The 21,112-nt window shown below is 41.9% G+C and overlaps 1 protein-coding gene across 8 annotated transcripts in view; it reads right to left on the bottom strand.

Moving 5' to 3' along the window:
- Positions 1-21,112, bottom strand: part of Unc-13 (protein unc13 homolog) — a 544,965-nt gene that overhangs the window by 364,393 nt on the left and 159,460 nt on the right. For 6 of the 8 annotated variants that reach the window (XM_078193392.1, XM_078193401.1, XM_078193430.1 and 3 more), the window contains 3 exons: positions 18,285-21,035; positions 17,823-17,926; positions 17,114-17,316 (listed from right to left, as the gene is read on the bottom strand). In XM_078193392.1, the coding sequence (XP_078049518.1) occupies positions 17,114-17,316; positions 17,823-17,926; positions 18,285-21,035 (3,058 nt within the window). The remainder of the gene's footprint in view (positions 1-17,113; positions 17,317-17,822; positions 17,927-18,284; positions 21,036-21,112) is intronic. The other 2 variants (XM_078193412.1, XM_078193420.1) reach the window with 1 other exon arrangement.

Below are 21,112 nucleotides of genomic sequence, written 5' to 3'. Positions count from 1 at the left end.
ATCTAAAAATCAGCTAATTCGTCATCCGCAACTGCGTCATGGTAATTGCGTAAATCAATCACGCTCGCGTTAACAAGACCACCACCCCGGGCATAACCCGTGCTCCGAAGAGGAGTGCAAACTGAGACTCCAGTTGACCACGGAATCAACCTAATCCAGGATCGATCGTTTCGCCGACCCTTATCGCCGTCTTCAGCTCTCCGAAGAGTCGTTCACGTGAACGCGAACGTGTTCGCTACGTTCGATCACGCCCTCGCTGCTTAAGAGTGAACCGCTAACACGCCGGTGCTTGCACGATCGTTGTTACGAGCGTTTTCACCCGCGAAAACTCCTTAAGAGTACTTCGTACGCGTCCGGCGAAAGCGCTGTAATGATGATACACGCCGCTACGATGATCGACCGGAGCACGCTTCATTGAGCAATTGATTTCGGCTAGAGACACGCTGTTCGAAGCGTCAAGATCAACTCCTTCGCTAACGAGAGCGAACCGGGTAAACATTTAACTTGGGCGAGCTCTCCGTGTCGCTCGAGCACGCGAGTTCTGCGGTGTGCTCGCAAAGATGCGAGCTTGTTACAAACGTTTGCTATTGTTTAGTTCACGGGGTTAGTTCTATGACGGAACAGTGTATAATAATATGTAGTATGATATAATAATTATTTTTTATATTATAGCTATATTAGTTATTTCATAATAAATTGCCAATTTGAGAAATGGATAATTTGTCTGACATTTGTCTAGTCTTGAATTTACTGTACTATTATTACGGTTTTCTATGAAATAATTAACTAGCTATAGTCAGAACTGTGAATTTTAAGTGAAATAAAAATTATCTAATTTTAGTTTCAAAATACAGAAAATTCTGAATAGATTTTGTCATATCAAGCTTAAAATATGTCAACAGGAACTTAATGCTTTGGACAGTGTAAGTCAAAGAGAATCGTGAACGCAAAATATTCTCTTTATTCCAAGAAATTATTTCGATAAAACACAGCTATCCCATGTCAGAAATCATGAAACACGAACTTCTTTTTAATACTTGATACAGTCAGGGTTTTAATAATTGCAACGTAGTGTATTTAGGTTATGTTCACGAATTCGATGCCACGCGTGCTAATATCAGGTCTCTGATGAATGTTTGGAATTTTCATTGTCTACGGTTCAACTTCCAGTTTACCTGTTCCGGTATGAATATTTAAGGAAGTTTTCTTGATAAACGACCGGGCTCCAAGAGCAGTAACTTCGCTGGAAATGTTCAACTTCGGAGGTCAAGGGATTGTCGAGATATACGGACTAAAGAGACAAAAGGAGAGAGAGAGAGAGAGGAAAGAGAGAAAAAGAAAATATAAATAGAGAGAGAAAGATGAAGGGAGAGCAAGCAAATAAAAAATAATTGTACAGTCATTGTTTCAATACACGTTAAAATAAAGAAATTATTATTGAATTGATGCACGATTTATCGCTGCAGTAAGATCGCATTTTATCATACCACATTTTATAAGTGCCCCAGGTAATGAGTGCAAAATATTACGTAGGCTATCGTGTTTCAATTTTCGCAGGAAAAACGACTAGAAAGACGTGGAACGCCCGAGAAAATATTTCCCAGAAAAATTGGAAAATATGGCGAAGATCTTGTCGACATTTAGTAGAGTTTGCGGTGGCTTCGAGAAGCTTCCACCGTTCAACATATTTATACGCCCAAACGCTTCATAAAACACCACCGCGAAACGATTACTCGCATTATTAACGCATCGTACTATCGAATACCAGCACGTTTCCTTGCGACGAGGAAAATGTTAACACTTTACCGACCGGTCATTTGACCGTAAAAATTTAGCTCGGTGCTAAACTTTCGCTTCTATTTTGATTTTATTTATTTCGTCAATCGCGAAAGATATTTAATGTTTAAAAAATTGTATGGTAATATTGAATGTAGTATATAATTTAGTATAGTCTAAGATATTTATCTCAATAATAGATATCAAATTATTGGTTACTATGACAATTGATTTACAGGCTATCGGACGATTTGTAGTTGAATTATTAGATAAATATGCGAAGAATAAATTCGGAAGCGAACTTTTCTAATTTCTTTGCACCTCGGTGTCATTCAAAATGAAATGCAAGTGGTATCCTTTAAGTCCGACGATTTTCTGCAAGCGTCAAGGGAGACGTCGAATATTTTACGCAAAAACCACTGTGCCGTTCTTTCGCAAGTATGAAAGTTCTGGCTAACAAAAGCTCATCCGTCGCTGATGAAACGAAAACAGACGAATCGACCTTGCTGCAACCGGAGTCTCCGTAAGGCTTGGACCGGCTTACCGGCTGACGTAACACTGGATAAGATGACGGGGCGCGACAGTTACACTCGGGATTCTTTCACAATGGGAAACGGGTAATTTATGCGTGGAGCGACGCAAAAGGTACACGCCGGCTCTGTTCACGTTTACGTTTCGCCCCGGCCATTGTTTTTTCATTAACAAATGTTTGCATTTAACAGCCTTCTGCGACTGACAACCCTTCCCGCGGACTGCGAAAATAAAGCGCGCGCGCGTAGGTCCGCCCCAGCTGGCCTCATAACAATTATTTTTTAAAAAGGAAGTCGCGTGTTCTTCGCAGACCTCGGCATGCTCTACGGTAATATTATTCCTGGAACAATGGCCGTATAAATTGCCCCACTGAAGAGCTTTTTTCATGATTACGGTATAATTGCCGCGGAATTTCAAATTCTTTTGAGAGATCGGACAACGTAAAAATTACAGCTCCGCCTGCCCGTTACTTCCTGTTACAACATGATCGTTTATTCCGTTACTTGAGCTCGTTGTCAAAATACTTCATCCAACGCGGTGCGCTCTTTTGTTAATTATCCCGACGATTTAGCGTAAGCAAATAGCAGACCTCGCGATTATTATGACCTTGGCATTGACATTGATGGCATATCATTGACAAAAAAATATTTGACGTATAAAAAATTGATTTTCTTTCTTTTTAAGAACAAATAAAATTTTCTATATTATTTGCTTCTACAATAAATTAATTACACGATTACTTATTATATTCACGTTAAATGAACGTTTACTGAGATCATATTATTTTCAGATGCATTGCACTCATTCTACAAATCAAATATAGCTAAAAATAAGCAGATCGACGAGTCATTTATGAACGAAACTGAGCAAGGAGCTATTTCGAGAAGCAATTCGATTCAGCAACGACGGAGCTCGCGCCAACGAAATAATCTATGCATTACAGGATATGCAAACCGCGATAGATAAACCGGTTACAAAGTCATTCGACGATAAGGTGTAATTTTAGCTTAAAAACGTTCAAAAATAAGGAAACAACGCCTGCGATTATCTCTCCGACTGTCCCATTGAAATCATATTGCTTGATAAACACGAAAAACAAAAGTTTCATGGAAGGAACGTGTTCATTTTTCATGAACCGCGGGAAGTCTCGCGTGTTTGGTATAGCGATTTGGTGGAGTCACTACAGGAGTGTTTATATCAGCATAAACAGGCGATGGGGCGACAAAGGAGTTTCTTTGCGGGTCGATTCGGACGGTCAGATGTTGCGTGGTCCCGCGATATCGACCGGCGGGAAAAGCTTTCGCCGGAAGTAAGGTGTCAAAAACCGCGCGCTTCTCAGATTTGCCTTTTTTTCTTTCGTTTCCATCAGGGAACCGCAGGAAGTGCACAGGTGGCGGGGTCGAACTTTATCGTTGGCTGGCAACTTTCTCACACGTACTACCGTGACGGCGCGCGTACCAGCGGCTTTTCCCCGGGAAAGTCAAGCTGTAGGTACAGACAACGGTACCCAGGAGCCGCGATACCGCGCGACCGGCATATATTTCCTCGGCTTTATCGGCTGGAAAGAGATTGGCCGTATTGCCGGCGCAACGATAAATTCCGATTCCCGATGCCTCTTTGTTTTTGCGCCACGAAGAAGAATGGAGCCGTCCGCGGGCGACCGAGACCCGAATTTTTGTCCTCCGCGATCGTCTGACCGTCGACTTCCTTATGGCTACCTCCAGAAATCTGATGACTCGACCGTCGGTCTTTATGCAACGTAGCTTCTCTGTATTTATTGCCAGAAATGGTGTTAAAAAGAATATAATATACCAGTTGGAAATTTTTAATTATTTTTAATTTCTTTCTGCTGTAAATATTCATATCAAAGTGGCATTTACTTTATGTAAACATCTACGATCTTTTACTTATTCATTTTTAGATAATTTCATAGTAGTAGGGCGATTTTTATTTCAATATAACTTCGTATGAAATCACGATTTTTGCAAAATTTCAGAGAAGCCTTCTTAGTGCTAAAGGGTTAAGCTTTACTTATTCGTTATTATCATAAAGGCCAGCTATTTATAATGGCGATTGGAGACAGCATTTCATCACAGATTTTCATAGAATTTAAAATTAACAATCACTGTCCTTATCATACATGATTTAACATAAAATAAAATAAAAAATCGTGGTACACAATGTCAATGCAAAGCTAAGTTATCATATCTGAATATGTTTCAAGAGATATCATTCTCTACTGAAGATAACTCCACATAAAAACTACAGATATTTGACTAATAACGTCGCATGAAACAGAATATGAAAATTGAACTTCGTGAAGCATTTGTGTTTTACAAATCGCGAGTTTCGAAATTGTAATAAACGCGTAAGCTACAGGATCGAAGCTTGAAGCTTCTCGGTGTATTGTTTGAGTACGGGGAACACGAGGCATGTGCAAACTGCCAGCAACTTCCAAACAGTTTCGATGAAATATGCAGTAGCTATACATCTCTGCGAGAAAATTGAATAGATAATTCTAATAATTACATGTATTAACGATAACATTAATTTAAAGTACAAACTCTAACGCGATTTATAGTAAACCATATAAACGTAAGAAATCGATTATTTTAATATTACGATAAAAAGTGGTTGGTAAACAATTCCCCGCGTCGTTGAAAATTTATTTAAACACTATCATTTAATAAACAGTTCTCGAATAATGTACTCAAGCATACATTTGGAACAGTTATGCGAAATTACAGGGATACTTGTTTATCCTTATTGTACGTCACTATAGGATTCTATGCTGAAGAATCAATGACGGAAATTCCATTCACGGAGAAATTAATTTACGTGGCCGGGAAGTCGGAATTGGAAGAAACGGGGCGAATAGATACACAGAATATTCGAAAGTATTTACCAGGAATACTAAAATCTGCGTCGAGAGGTTGAAAGCTCTAAGTAACAGAGCGGAGTCGCTGAAAGGTATCGATACGTAGCCGGAAGGCAAAGTCGAAGGAAAAAGAAAATTTCAAAGTATGATCCTTCACGTTGGAAGTAAGACCGGCGAATTATTTATGAATCACGTAGGACGTGCTAGCGAACTGTGCTAAATCTGTGATTTCCTACTTTCTCTTTTTTTTTTTTTATTTGCCTAAGAACACCGGCGTTCCCGGCTGTATATTTTTCTCGCTTCCCTCGCGGCCCGATTTATGCGAAGCCGCTTCGTCGAACCGGCGGGACTGATCTGTTTGCGATTTTCGCATTTGTTGTTGATTCGTCAGGATCATGCACCGTAAGAATTACAACAAAATCTGTAATATTATCTTCGGATTAATAAATTACGTATTTAATAGTTTGGAACTTTTTTGAGTATCTACTTTCTAGAACTAATTATAAATAAAGTAACGATAAATATGTAAATATAGTAGCTCACAAATTTTGTTAGTATGATATTAGAATTCTTGTAAATCTGGAATTTGTCAGGCTATATATAAATATTAAGGTAGTTGAGATTAAATAAGCATATCCAAGCAGTGCACATTGACATCGTTTTCGATAAATAACTAAATATTTTTTGTTCACTTCAAAAGATATTAAAATACGATAAATGACATAAGCTGACATAACCTTGAATATTACGGGAAGCTAATATGTAGTCTGACTTTATAATCTCTTTTAATTGTATTTTCAATTTCCTTTAATTTCAATTTTGAATTTTTAGTGGTAAAGTGGCTTTTTAATCTCTCCCGGTGAAAATCTGAGCTCGACCCTTGAAAGTCATTAAAAGCCGATAAAATCTAAACACCCAGTTTAATCTCCGAGTTTTCGAAGCCCTCTCCAACAGATGAATCACCCTAGACGCCGCCGTAAAACAGTTCAGGAAGGACGGAGTAAAAGAAACATAGAAGACCGAAAAGTGCTCATCTAATTAATCCCATAATATTGCGGCAGCCACTCCCGCAGTAAAGTGAAACTTTCCGAAAGGATTCATGAAGTTGGCAAAGCGGCCACCAAACTTGGAAAGTTTTTAAGTATCTTGCTTACCATATTCACTTAAATCAAGCTCGCGGAGGAGGGAACGGATTCCTGATAATTAAGGGCTCGTCCTTCGTCGACGAATGAAATTCAAAATAGAGTGACGCTGTCTGAGCGGGAAGAGGGGGTTCGAGTATCTTAGGATTTCGGAAACGTTGTTCGAGACAACAGCCGCGACGATGGGTGTGGGGCAAGGGAATGCAGGCCACCAGCCGATGGAGCACCCAGCGACGGAAAGAGGGGAGGGTGTACCATGAATATTTCAACCCCCGTAAGTGTCTCTCGCCACGACTGCAGAAGCTGTTTCAAGTTTAACGAGCCGGCTCTAGTTTTAGCTCAGGACTATCCCCCCTCTCCGTTGACGATCGATACAGTTATTTTTTAGCGTACACGGGAACACGTGCTTGCCAAATATCTCATCGATGGAGGCAATAGACGCGATTCGCTACACTATCGAAATGTTTGAGAAATCTTTTTGCTGGAACTCAGTGCGAATTCAAATCGTCTTTTATTATTCGATGATAACCTAAATGAGGAACAAATTCAGTTTATCTTTTGGAAAATATAAGTGACCCATGTTAATTTCTATTTACATCGCGATATTTAAGGGTTTTCGTATCGAAAAATAATTAAAAAAAACCAAGAGACATAAATCTACATTTCCTATTGAAATAATAGCAACTATTAAGTGAATAATATACGCGTTACTGCAGTCAACAACAAAGAGACAACGATAGAAAAACTCCCCCTAACCATAAGTATTTAGTTGGAAGCGACAACAATGAATTAAATGAAAAAACGAAATACTATAATAATATTTTTAAACTCTTTTAATGTCTTCGTTTTGGTCGTAATACTTAATGTAATAATTTTGCGTCAAAGCTGACGAAAGGAAAATTCAGGCGATTCTGTCGAGTTTCGAAAGAGTTAACCTTCAAATACTTTAAGAAATATTTCGCGACGTCTCTCGACCTTAATACCTTTTCCGGCGAGTAAACCGGTATTTGATATGAAAAATCGCAGACCCCGCGAACAATGTTACACTCCAGAATCCTAGTTCCATTTGAAACCGTACGTTTTCCCCTAGCTTTCTTTTCTAATTACAGCTAGGAAAAAAGTGCGTCTTGACCTAATTGAGGGCACCGCCCCTACACACATATTCTCTATTTTCCTCAATGAACCATTTTTCACTCGTTCCTTGTGCGGCTCGTGGAAAACGGGTCGCGCGGTTCGTTCCGGAAGTGAAAATATACAGGGTGTCCGACGGCGTCTTAAGGGAAAGTTAATTTCTTATTCGTTTTTAAGTTATTACCGGCTGAAATTCGCAACGCGTTTCACATCGAAATTTGACATTAAAATTCTGCAGCATCTCTGAAAAGATTGCTAATTTATATGCGAATTCTCATTTTCGTAGATTATTTTTTAGAAGCCAGAATTAGTGGAGCATTTACTATGCGACTAAAACGTTTGAAGAGGGTGATATAAATAAACATCTTTAGCGAGGTATAGTCTAAAAATTTCTATCGAGAAAATACTAAATGTATTTCAGCAGACAAATTCGGTGATTAATTTATTCTATAAAAATTTATATTCGTGGTAAAAGTTCGCGACGCTCGTGACGGAAACATAAAAATAGACATAATACATTATGAGTTTCTGTGTTCCGAGCCTCGTTGTAATAACTATTCGGTATTTTATGGCCGATTGCAATTTCCAAGAACGATTGGCTCGAAAACCATTCTCCGAAGTGGAATTGAAAAATAAGGGTAAGGTATGAAAGAAAATGAATGAGAAATAAATGTCCAAGTAGAAGTCTACTCAAAACAGTTACCCTTTTACGACGCGAATTTGAATATATTCTCAAACTCAAACGGCCTTATTGCAGAGCGCGATTTTACAGCTTCAATTTAACTCTTCAAAACTTCTAAATTTTTAAGAAAAGTATATCCTGTTTTAATCCACAGTTGAATTGCAATATACAGAAATAGAACGTATGAAAAATGACGAACTTAAATCTCTGTTTCTACAATAAAATAAGATACAACCCTGCACGAGTACTTGAATTGTAGCTGAACCACTTCTGCATAAGCATGCCAAGTATAATTGAGTTTGTTCCATGCAGTTTCGGATAGTAACTTTTAGAGCGCTGTTCGGAAACACGCGGATCCTATAAAACTCGCCGTCGTCCGCTGGCTGTTCAAATCCGACCCAGTCATTTTTAAACCGGTTCCCAGAATTGAAGAGAAATACTCAAGTGTACAGAGTCGGTTAAAGCCAGACGATGAAGTTAAAGCAGCAGGGGATGCCTTCGTCGGAACTAGGCCGACAGAATTTTGCATTGGCACGGTTAAGAACGCGGCGATAAAAAATATAAAAATATATCGAAGTCTCTATATTTCTTTATCGCAATGTCGCAAAGATATTTCGTTGCATTGCTTTTCTGCATCAGAAAAAAATCCGCTCTCTTTTCATCTTTTTAATTTGTTCTAATTTATATCTAGAGATTTATTTCTCTGTCTCAAGTTGCAAAAATATTTTTATAATTTTATCTGCTTTCTAACAGGTAAAAAATCGAACTTTCATTTCATTTTCGTCTCAAACCAAAAGCTGCGTTTACGAAATAAAAGTACATTTATCCTTCAGAGAATCTTTGTTTTATAATCGTGGATCCTTCCTATAATTATTATCCATATGCATTTGTAAATCACTATTATTTTATTTAACGAGTTTGCATTATTTAATGTCTCATACTATTTTTAACTTGTTGCATAAGTCAGCCTTCCAGTGCTGACTCAAATGAAAAATATAATAGTAGAAATATCTGCTTTCGTACTATAATACAATACCATTTATATCAATTTGTATTATAATACTATCATAAACGATCCAATTCACCAAGAATGCCTAAAAATTTTCAGCTCACACGGACGTTCATATCGACGCCAACGATCCCATTTCCCCGAACTTACGGTATCCCGTTGCAGAGTTTTCGGGCTGAATACCATCATGCGTCTCTGCTTCTTGATCAGCTTGCTGAGCCTCTGGGTCCTCTGCGCGCATGTTAGAGGCTTCCCAGGCGGGTGCCACTCGTCGTGTATCTCGTCCTCCAGATCCTCGACGCTTTTCTCTAGCGGAGGACTGTGCCTCGGAGTGACGGTGCTGAGAGGCACGGCTCTGGCGACGAGACTCTCGCTCCTGACGCTCCACGTGGACGCGCCGTACTTCTTCATGTTGATCAAGTCGCCGATGCTGCCTCTGACATAAGCGTTCCCTAATTGCAGGTTCGTCCTGGACAAGGCGGGCGACTGCGGCACCGATTCGGAGCATTTCTCCGTGGACCTCACGATATCCGGCAGGATCGGCTTGCTTTGCAGCTTGTCCAGATCCGACAAGGACGATCCGCGCCGCATCCTGAGATTCGGCAGCAGCTGATTGCTCTTCGCGATCCTCTCCTTCTCGCGGTTGACGCTGCGCGACGACAGCGACCACTTCATGGCGAACAGGCCCGCCTTCAGCGGGAAGAGCAGGGCCCATTCGAGCGATTTTTCTCGCGGCTCCATCGTCTCGCCTATCCTCGACCTCCCGTTCACTGTCTCGAGGACTCTGTTATTCGTCAGGAGCACAGGGAAGCGAGCATCGTCCCGCGACCGTAAATATCCTCGATCAGCAACTCACGGGGCTTCCGCGAGCCGCACGATCCCTATCGAGCATGTTCGCGAGCACGATTACGGGCTAGATAACATCATCCGCACGATACCGCGGCGTCCGGTCAGCCGCTACGGCCTTTCCGGTCGGCCCGTTATCGAACTTCGGAAGTCGCAATTTGCAAGACGTGTTCCGTGTTCCTGTCCGAACGTTCCCGCGATAACTCAGCCGGCGTGTCCTAGCCACGAATTCCGATGCACTCACGCGCTGCCCATAATCCTCAAACTTCACTGTTCACTCGGCGAAGAATCCTCTCGCAGCGCTCTCCGCACGGTCTCTCGCGCCGGTCCGAATCCCAATCGTGGTTCCAAAACCCGGTCGTTTTCACGATGGATCGTCCGTCGTCGGGGAGAAGGTGACGAAGAGGAAAGCGTGTGTTGCCTCGAGCAGCACCGGGGCCGGACTCTCTGACAGATCGTGCGGGAATTAAGGGAAAGGAGGTGGTCACAGCCCCTGACGCGGACCTCACGGTGATATTTTCACTTAAGTTAACACGACCCCCCGTGAAGATGTACCCTTTGCTCGGCATCGACAACACTTCCGTCTAATAAAAGCCTAATAACGATCGATAAGCCGAGGCGAGGCTTTCTCTGCTTTCGCCGGCGCGGCGTGCGGATTCCTCTCCGCGCGGTTCGTGGACCCCCGAGGATCGACGGGGCTGAACTCTCGAGGGGAGGTCCCCGTGAGAGAAAACCGAGGAGGAAAGTTCGGAAGAGAGAGAGAGAGAGAGACAGAGCGGCTCGCAGAGAACTCTCTTCCGAGCCGATCGTTTCACGTGGCCGGCGTCCAGTGAACTAATACGATACCGAAGGATGCCAAGTTCGTGCGTAATGACAAGTGGCTGTGCCGGGTGATAACGAAATGGCGGGAGGCGGGAGGCGGGACCTTGACGGCGAAGGTGATACCACTAACTCGACGATCCGCCAGCCGCATATACGGGCTTCCGATTGCGGCTGGGCACACTGGCCTACATAGATTGCGGCCCTACGAGGTCCCATCGCGCGGCGTACCAACGCGCGAACGATTTTGATGGGGCAAGGGAACGTGTCTCGAATACGGGAACCCTGTTTCACGGGGATTTCGGTCGACGGTGTTCACACCGTGCGCCCGGCGGCGACAGTTTGTCACCGTTTCTGGAGCACTCGAACCGTGCGCCACGCGACGACTCACCTGCACGTGTTGTGTGCTCGGGACCACTTGTCCGGTCACCGGTGAAAAAGGGTAGGTAATTTTTGCGACCCTGTTGTCCACGAATCCTACGTATTTATATCATGCCGGTGCCGGTGATCGATGCCGTCGATCAGTGTTTTTGCGGATGATGGCGAGTCAGGGAGGAATTTTAAATAGAAACAGGATTTTATTCCATTGTTGGGAACATTTTAGCATCGAACGGAAATGTAAATTTTAGATTTGTGCCAGGGTGTCGTGACAGTAGTGGTTCTTTTTAATTAAATTAAGATCGAAATTTGTTTTAGGTAAAGAGAAAATGGTGAACCAATTTTATTCTTGAAAGTCGTGGTGTCTAACTTTTCCCGAAAAAGGCATTGGCTTGTATTTTACAACCAATCTGCGAATTTTGTATATTTATGGCAAAATTGAGTAGCTAGAATATAAAATGGAAACATTATAAAATTTAGCAAATATAAGAATGTATTTTTCAACAGAAACAAGCAACTTGCTATCTAATTTATATTTTATGTATTGTATTTGCAATCGATGATAATTTCTATTTCGTTTAAAAAATCCTCAGACAAATTATAATGCACAATATATTATTCTCCTCTACGTCTCACCCAATTAATATTATCATTATTCTTAAGTATTGATATTTCCTTTACATATGGCGAATCTATCATGGCACTCGGCTTTGTTAAAAAAATATTCAAAAACTATACAACTATTTTTCATAAAAATATTTGAACAGTCACGTTGACAGAAGTTCGCCTAACGTGGTCCTGACAGTAAATCTACAGCCTGATTCAAAGCACAATGCGAGAACGTATCACCCCGATTCATCCACCTCCGTCGAAATCGCCTCGCAGCATTTTCTCGCCGATTCGTTATCCTTTACATCGTTTTTATTTCCAGAGTTGAAAAGTAGCAGCAAGAAATCAGCTATCCAGCGCGACGAGGACGAGTTTTTTTTTCCATCGACTACCTATCAGCGATTCCTGACGCGGACGGTTCGCTCGGATCAAACGCCACGGTCCGGTTCTAGGGAAGAGCCCAAGGGTATCGCAAATAACTGCAAGGCTAGCAGTAGCTGAGCGAAGGGAAGTGCATCTTTACGGGAACGATAAAACACAGGGGCCGTACAGAGAATTCGTCAAATATAAAATAATGCCGGGAGAGAGAGAGAGAGAGAGAGAGAGAGAGAGAGACCGGCGGTGTCTGGTGGCGATAAGAACGCGTCGACCCGCGAGAGCCATTTTAGGGAATCAGCGGGAATAAAGTACAAAGGTAACGGGCCGCGACGTTCGTGACTTCTTGCAAATCGCTTCACTCTGCTGTTACAACTAACAAAACCTCGCCGCTCGCGTAAAGCTTTTCAAATAAATGGCACTCACGATTGCGACTTTTTAGCGGCGGCCGAGACAAAGTGGTCGCACAGCATCTGACGTGGAATAATTCCGAGAGCGGTCGCGAACTCGGCTCGATCTCGGACGAGAGTTCACCGGGATTTTCGAGATCTTAATTTGTATTTTGTCCCATAGACTGATTTCATCGATTCATTGTTTCGATATATTCGCTACACTCCAGGCATTAATAGATTAACACTAAATTTCTATTATAATGTATAAGCGATTTGAGAAATCTATTCGGTCATTTCGTGTGTAAGAAATTTATAATTTTAACAACATTAAAAGAGAAATTGTGGAATATCATTTTAATCGATTAGTTAGATTTAGAGACATTGCAATATTATTTGGTTTATATTAGAATTAATAGTAATTTTATTTGCCTCAACTATAATAGACTCAGACAATATTTATTATTAAAGCACCAAAACTGTAGAAATATTAAAATAATGCAATAATGTCAAGATACTATTTTGAATCTATTAAAGTTATTACAGAAAAGGATTACTTGCTATTTAATTCACATTTCTTCCAATCTATAACAAATAGAATACTATTTAAAATAAAATATAATACAATTTTACGAAAATTGATTTAAGAAAACATTAAAAGCACTCGTTGCAATCGTCTATCAACAATGATAATCGAATCGCCATTTTCAAATACTGATTAAAAATTGTGATATATAATACGACAAAATCCAATATTATTCGCATGTTTAAATTTTTCAAGTGCTATCTGAAATTTGAGTTATTTATATTTAGACATATGGTATACTCCTGCAACGTTTGTTTCTTTCTAAATTGTTCGAAGCATTCGCTATAGATGATCTCACATACGTTTCCATTATCTACAATCATAATACCCTCCCTGTTCCCTTGTTTCATTCGAGCTAGCTTAAGTTGTATGACATCATCCACAATTGTAGAATTAAGGTACGTAATTGGACAGAATGCTGGGAGGTGAAACGGCAGATGTAGCAACGCATTGACGCGAGCGATGCACCTGGTCAATCGATTCGAAAGGAAATGCAAATTATATGCAACCACTGTGACTGCAGTGTACCTGGGACGTACTGTGGTATAATTTCTGTTATTGGACCGCGGGAACAAACAATCATGATCGCGACATAATATTTTTCTATGCGCGAGTACACATTTTTGGAAAATCTGCGTTGTACAAATAAACTTTTGCAAATAAATGCATTGCATTTAACCATTGATTCTCGTGTATATATTCCGCGAATTAAAATTCAACTAAAAATACCAGAATTGCCCGACTCAAGACTTTTAAACAGAAATGGTAAATCTGAAATGAATAATCTCTTGTACATCTATGTTTTTGAAAGAGCGCGGAGTTTTAACAGTATGGTAATTAATTCAAATTTTTGCATGCCTGTGAAATTTTATGCGAACCTGCATTTTTATGCGAGAATACAAAACTATTGATTTGATACAGGGAATCAAAAATAGAATCTACTGCTAAACTTTATATTTTGCAAGTTTACGAAGAATTTTATATGTTTTAAATGGATAGATATTTGCAGTCGGATCACAATCTTCTAATATACATATGTAGCAGGCTACTGCAGATCTTTGCATATTTATGGAATTTTTGAGGTTCGAGCACTTGGCACAGGAATAGCATCGGTATAGTTCAATGGCGTTTCTGTGTGCTTTAAAATATCGCAGACGATGTACTGTAGAAAGTAGATTTTTGGTTTAAAAATGTCGAAAGTATTACAAGAAAATTTTACATATGTAAAAGTTCGTTCATGTTATAAATTTATATAATGATTATGCTATATCAAATTTTTCATTAACGACTCAATGCACTTGTGAAAGAAAAATTAAAAATTTATTTCCACGAAACCTGTAGTTCCAGTGTTAACACTTATACTATCATACTACAACCCCAATAATGTTAGGACATCAAAATATACAATCTAATCAAATTATACTCAAAAAGCAGATCTATATGATAGCATATACCTTTGTTAAATGTTTCGAATCCTTGATAAGATTAGAACGATAGAATATACTTGTATAGAAATTAATTTCCAAGTCTGAGTATCTATTTTCTTCCATTACCCAGCATAAGGCCACAAACAATAGTAAAATTAGAAAAAACAAAATCATTGTCTACAAAATTAGTTTCTGTGTCATCTAAAAAAAATTCAAGTTATTCAACACAATTTAAAAAAAGTTAAAGTAGTTAACAATAGGTGTACGAAGATTTTCGCGATTAACTGTATAAACGACGCGGCAGTGAAAGCGTTAAACAATAATTGCCAACGAGAAATTCTGACGAACGACCGTTCGACGAAACAAGCGAGCAGTCATAAGCAGCAAATCATCATAATCTCCCCAGCCAATAGCGTACACTCGGCAGTGGACGGCCGACCACGTACCGCCGATAATTCCCGCACGCGCTCGGCCCAACGAATTTACATTTTCCATCTCAGGGGCAAGTTCCTCCGATGTTAATCGACTGGGACGGCTCCCAGAGGCGCGCCAGGTGCGTACTTAGGGCGTCGCAATTGGGCGACAAGGCTGCGTTAATGGAAGTTCCGTGTCGGCCCCTGTTAATCCCGCACTCGTCGCTGCGACGGGCCATTTTCAAGGTGACGAGCCGCGCGCGGCCCGATAACGTCCCACTTCAGTCGGTCCCGACGATCTCTCCCTTCGATTCCCAAATTATACAATTTTTATCGCTCCCTGCTGAACAAGCGCGATCCGACGCGTTCGCGATCCGCTCTCGTCGGCTCCTCTTCTCTCTTCCTTTTTTCCTTTCACGTGCCCCCGACGCGGACTCGCGTGCCCGCACACGTAATCTCGTGTTTCTTTTTTCACAGCAGTCGACGATGAAACTTTAATGAACATTCATTGTACAACGCCAATGGCTCATAAAGATAACAACGGGACCTTTATTTTCCGCGCGCGATACCACGGTGTTTTATACGTTATTTATAAGCTCGTACGCCTCGGTTTTCTAGGACGAGCGCAATAGTTAATGACTAATGCTCGCCCGGGATCCGGCGTACCGGCGCGCCAAGGATCGTTCGTTAACCCGACGCGCTTTCCATCGATCGGCGAATCGGGATGAAATTTTCATGCAGCCGGAATTACCGATGTAATTCGATTGGCTGGCATCGTGGAAATTCGACTGTCGAATAAGTCAGTATTATCTGCTTATGATTCCAGGAAATGCTTCGAACACAATTAATCGATCTTTGTAGACACTGACATGAAAATCTATAAAAATCTTCGTCTATGATTCTCTTGAAAAAATTTGTCGTAAAATTAATTTCTCCTCTTCATAATTTTATTTACTTGACAATTCTAATAACTAATTTTAAAGCTTAGACCTTCCACGCAAGAAAGGAAATTAAAAACTGTTTTGGAGCGTCTCCAAAAATTGTGCACAATTTTGAGTGCGCATTTTTTAAACGTCGTGTTTTTAATTAATGTTCCAATAAATTAATTTCGTGGCGCTATTATATAAGCACGGTGTTCGAGGAACTGGTGACCGAGACGCTTAATTGCAGCGGGAACAGGAGATCAACGGACTCGTAGCGACCTTACAATCGGCGATGAATGACACGTTATACAGGTGATAACACGGGCGAACCCGTAGGTGCAGTCTCCGCCGTGACAACTATGCGTGACGAATCGATACGCCGTGAAGGTAATGATTGACAAGGCCAGTGTTGTATCAGCGAAGGACTGACAGAGAAATGCGGGTCGCCGGCATCCGACGCCGCATTTTTCGGAAGGTCGCCGCCGTGAGGTCGTTGACTAACGTTTTAATCTGATAGCCAATTATTTTTAATCCATTCGATCATTCTACGAATTAATTCCTGTCTAGACGGACATCCAACTCGAAGCAATTGCTACTGATAATTATAGATAATTGAAATATTTGATACTGTTTTCCGTACATTTTTTGCTTAAATTAAATCTACTATAATTTATCTGCTATCATCTCGTTTATTATACGTTATTTTTATTTTATGGCATTATTAAATAAATGGCAACAAATTTTAGTATTTCTTATTTTAGTATTTAGTAAGCAGAAATTAGTTTATGGTTTCAGTCCCGAATTCTTCAACTCAATTATTATTTAATTGTAATTTGCTTTCGTTAAATTCCCTAAATTATATGCACTATTTATAGATAATACTGCAGATAAAAGTGCATTCACTGCACTTAGTTTCTTAATGCACTCTGCATGTTTCCTCTACTAAGGCACATAAAAGAAATCTACCGTTTTAATTATATAGACATTTGTACATTATAAGTGCCATTCGAGGGATATTAAACTCATTACTATAGATCGCGTAATTCCATTAAATCCTCCGTCTGTGATACTTATCAAAGATAAGTGAATAGCACCAACATTTTTGGTCTATTCATTCGCATGATGATTCTCCATCGAAGCATCGGTTGCTCGGCGAGGTAAACTACAAAATGAAATTTGATTTTGCAGTGATTACTCACCCGCAGCTGCATGACAATTTGATTGTACGCCCAATGCCATCGTTGCTTCGCTGTCATCTCTGGTCGTTCCTTGAGTTGTGTAGGCACTGGTGCAGCACCGACCATCTCCAGAAGTTCTTCGTCTGGGGGTGGTTCCGGCGGACTCCTCGGCGGAGTGTCCATCTGAACACTTTCTTCTAATGACTCTTGCTTCGTTATGCTCCCTGTTCGCAAACAGATAAACGATGCATCGTATATTTTCTATGATCCACCGTTCGTATGCATTTCGACACACGTGAGCGACGCAAACACTTCTTCACGAGATCAATATTAATCGAATGGTTTAATAATTTTCAATACTTCAGTCTGCATTTTTCTCATATTTTTGATTACAAATGTCAAGCTGGTCTAGAGCGATGTTGACAGAACTTGTTCAACTATAATCACAAATTTTATGTCAAATAATTTTTCTATAACAGTTCTGTCAATATCATCTACTTGTAAACGCTGCTTATAATAATCGATATTAAAGATTTGCATTTTTATACAGTAGATTAACAACTGTATTTATATTTTATTCTGACGATATCTGTAACAATGCGAGGGTCCAAGTGCTGCTAATCTCTTCGACGTAATTAAATGCAAATTCCAGTAGTAGGTTCAAGAAGTATTGGTCACACTCTGTGCAATAAATTAAATATGGTACTATACGTCCTGACTATCGTCTTACCGCGGGGGCTGTCAGTATGAGACATCGGTGGTGTAGTCTTGAACGTGTCCACTAACGAGCCCTCTCGAGACCCGCGAAGTATCGTTTCATCCTCACGTTCGTATCTTCAAAAGGAAACATTTCATTCATCTCAACGTATTTTCTTTCTCGACACGTTTCATAAAATTCTATGCAAAAAGGTACTCTGTAATAGGAACAAATAAATAAAAATTCGTTTAAAAAAATAACACAGAATTTCGCTGCACTAAGCGACGATTTTTCAATTTCAGAAAACGAAAAAAAAATTTAATGTGTTTTACATTTTATGGAAATTCATTTAATACTTCATTTGTGTATCATTTCTCTATTCAATAATTCTAATAAAATATCAAACGAACCTCCTAATCGTGCTTCATGAATTACAGTTCACCTAGTTCCCAATCCTAATTACAGAAACTTTGTGCTATGCAAGTATTCAATTACCTCTCCATAGAGTCCTCTCTCATCTTAAATTCATCGCTGACCGCGGTGCCTATAGGAACTTCCGGTTCCTCGATAGACTCCTGGTCTTTGAAGTATCCACGCTGGTAGCTCTCAGCCCTGGAGATGGGCTGAGGTGTGGTGAAGCTCTGGCCATAGCTGCCTCTCTTCTGGTACGAGTCTGTCCTGGTCAGAGGCGGTTTGAATCCTTCCTGGGTGGTCGAGGAGAACGAGTCCTTCCTGGCTTGTTGGCCGTAGGAGTCCCTCCTGCCATACGCCTCTTCGGGGAAGTGGTCGGAAGCGTAGGAGTCTCCTCTGGTTAATTTCGGTTTCTGGGAATGTTGGCTAATCTGCGAATGCTGACTCAGCTGACTGTGATGCGACAGCTGCGAGTCTTTCCTCTGCGGCTCTTTCGGTATGATCTCCGGGTACTCCTCGTCCTCGATCGGCTCTTCCTGGTACGAGTCCGTTCTGACCAACCGTTTGCCGTTCGCCGGAGTGGCCGTGTGCACCATAGCTTGCACGGTCACCCTGGTGGCGTGGTTCGCCGCCACGTGGTTCACCATGGATGCCACGGACTGCGCCACAGTGGCCGCCGGGATGTCTGTCAGAACGGGTGCAACAGGAACAGTGTCGCTGACCGCAGGGTACTCGACGACTCCTATCTTCGGTTGGATGCTACCGATGGCAGTTTCTATGGGCTCGTTCAACTCGTCCTCCCTGGACTCCAGAGAGTGCTGCTGGAGCAACGGGCTCGGCTCCTGCTTCGCGAGCTTCTTTCTTCGGGTCGGAGCGACCGACGACACATCCTGGCTCTCCTGGGGTGGATAATAGTAGTCCGAATCGCTGGAATGGTAGCCGTTGGCTCTGGTCTGTCCCCTCGGCGTGGTCACCGACAACTCCGGCACCTCGCTCAGTCTTCTCTCCGTGCTGGCGGCTGGACTCTCTTTGTAGGAGTCCTCGAAGGAGCCTTGGTAGGAATCCTGGTACGGTTCCTCGTAAGGTTGTTGATAGTCTTGATATGGTTCCTGATAGTCGCTCTTGTACGTCGTGCTGACGGTTTCCGCTTCGCTGTACGGCGTCTGGTAATCGACGTAGTCCTTGTCCTTGCCGTAACTATCGTCGTAACTACTTTGAGTCGTGACCGGCACCGGCTTGTACGAACCGTCTTGACTATAGCCGTCCTGCTGGTTGTAAGTGTCTTGTTGGCTGTAGGTGTCTTGCTGGTTGTAAGTATCTTTATAAGTATCTTGTTGATTGTACGTGTCTTTGTAAGTATCTTGTTGATTGTAAGTGTCCTTGTAGGCTTCTTGCTGGTTGTACGTATCCTTGTACGCCTCTTGTTGGTTATAAGCATCCTTGTACACATCTTGCTGGCCGTAAGTATCCTGTTTGCTGTAAGCCTCCTTGTAGGTATCCTGCTGGTTGTACGTGTCGTAAGTATCCTGTTGATTGTATGTGTCTTTATACACTTCCTGCTGGTTGTAGGCGTCTTTATACGCTTCCTGCTGGTTGTAGGTATCTTTATACGCTTCCTGCTGGTTGTAGGTGTCTTTATACGTTTCCTGTTGATTGTACGTATCCTTGTACGCCTCTTGTTGATTATACGTGTCCTTGTAACTCTCCTGCTGATTATACGTATCCTTGTAAGTCTCCTGCTGATTATAAGCGTCCTTATACGGTTCCTGCTGATTGTAAGCATCTTTGTAAGGCTCCTGCTGGTTGTAGGTCTCTTTGTAAATCTCTTGCTGATTGTAAGTGTCCTTGTATGCCTCTTGCTGATTGTAAGTGTCTTTGTATGCCTCTTGCTGATTGTAAGTGTCCTTGTACGCCTCTTGCTGATTGTACGTGTCCTTGTAAGACTCCTGTTGGTTGTACGTGTCCTGCTGCTGATTGTAGGTTTCTTGATAGGTGTTCTGGTAACCCGTCGTCGACGTGTTGATGTTGTACTGTGAATCATAATTTTCCGCCGGGTACTGGTTGTACGCGTGCGACGTGTTGGTCACATTGTTCTGATCGTAGAGGGTCGACGGCGCGGACACGCTGTAATCCTCGTATCCCCGTTCCTGGTAGGTGTCCTCTTTGTACGCGTACGTCTTCTTCGTGTCCTGATACTGGACGTTATTCTGTTCGTATCCCATCGCTGGGTAATTGTCGTGGATCCCGGGCTTCGCGTATTGATCGTTCAACTGGCTAGTATACTGATCGTTCGGCTGGCTGGCGTTCGGATATGTCATTTCTTGATACGTATCCGGGTAAACCTGAGTGTTTGGCTGAACGTAAGGCGTTTGGTACTCGTCCCTGTACGAGTTCTCCGGGTACGTCTGCTCGTACGTCTCTTGAGTCGGCGGCTCCTGATACGAATGGCTATACTGGTCGTCCACCTGGGGCGCGTAACTGGACCCGAATTGGCTCTCGTCCGTGTACTGGGTCTTCGCAGACGGGTGCACCTGACTGTAACCGCTCTGCTCGCTGTACACGCTGTCAATGTAGGTTTCCTGAGGTAAGTTGTCTTGGCTGCGATAAGCGTAATTATAGTCCTCGTTGTAGTCAGACTTGTAATAGCTCTCCTCGGAGGGCGTTCTAGTCTTTGGCAGTTGCCTGCTCGGCGTGGCAGGTAGGGAGGCAAGTTTACGACTGATCACATTGCTCGGTTTCGTCGGCGTCGGCGGCAGCTTCTTCCCCGTGCCTTCTTGGCGAGACGGCGGCCGTTGCTGCGGTTGAAGCGGCTTCCGACGACGACTGTGACTACTGCTGCAACAAGAGAAATTGTTCGTCGTTACCGTGCACGTCATCGAACCTCTTTTGCTTTATTTTCTTATTCATCGAAT

The sequence above is a fragment of the Augochlora pura genome, chromosome 2 (assembly GCF_028453695.1).
Source record: "Augochlora pura isolate Apur16 chromosome 2, APUR_v2.2.1, whole genome shotgun sequence".
NCBI lineage: Eukaryota > Metazoa > Arthropoda > Insecta > Hymenoptera > Halictidae > Augochlora > Augochlora pura.
The sequence above is the reverse complement of the archived record's forward strand: the minus strand, read 5'-3'. Positions and strand labels throughout refer to the sequence as shown.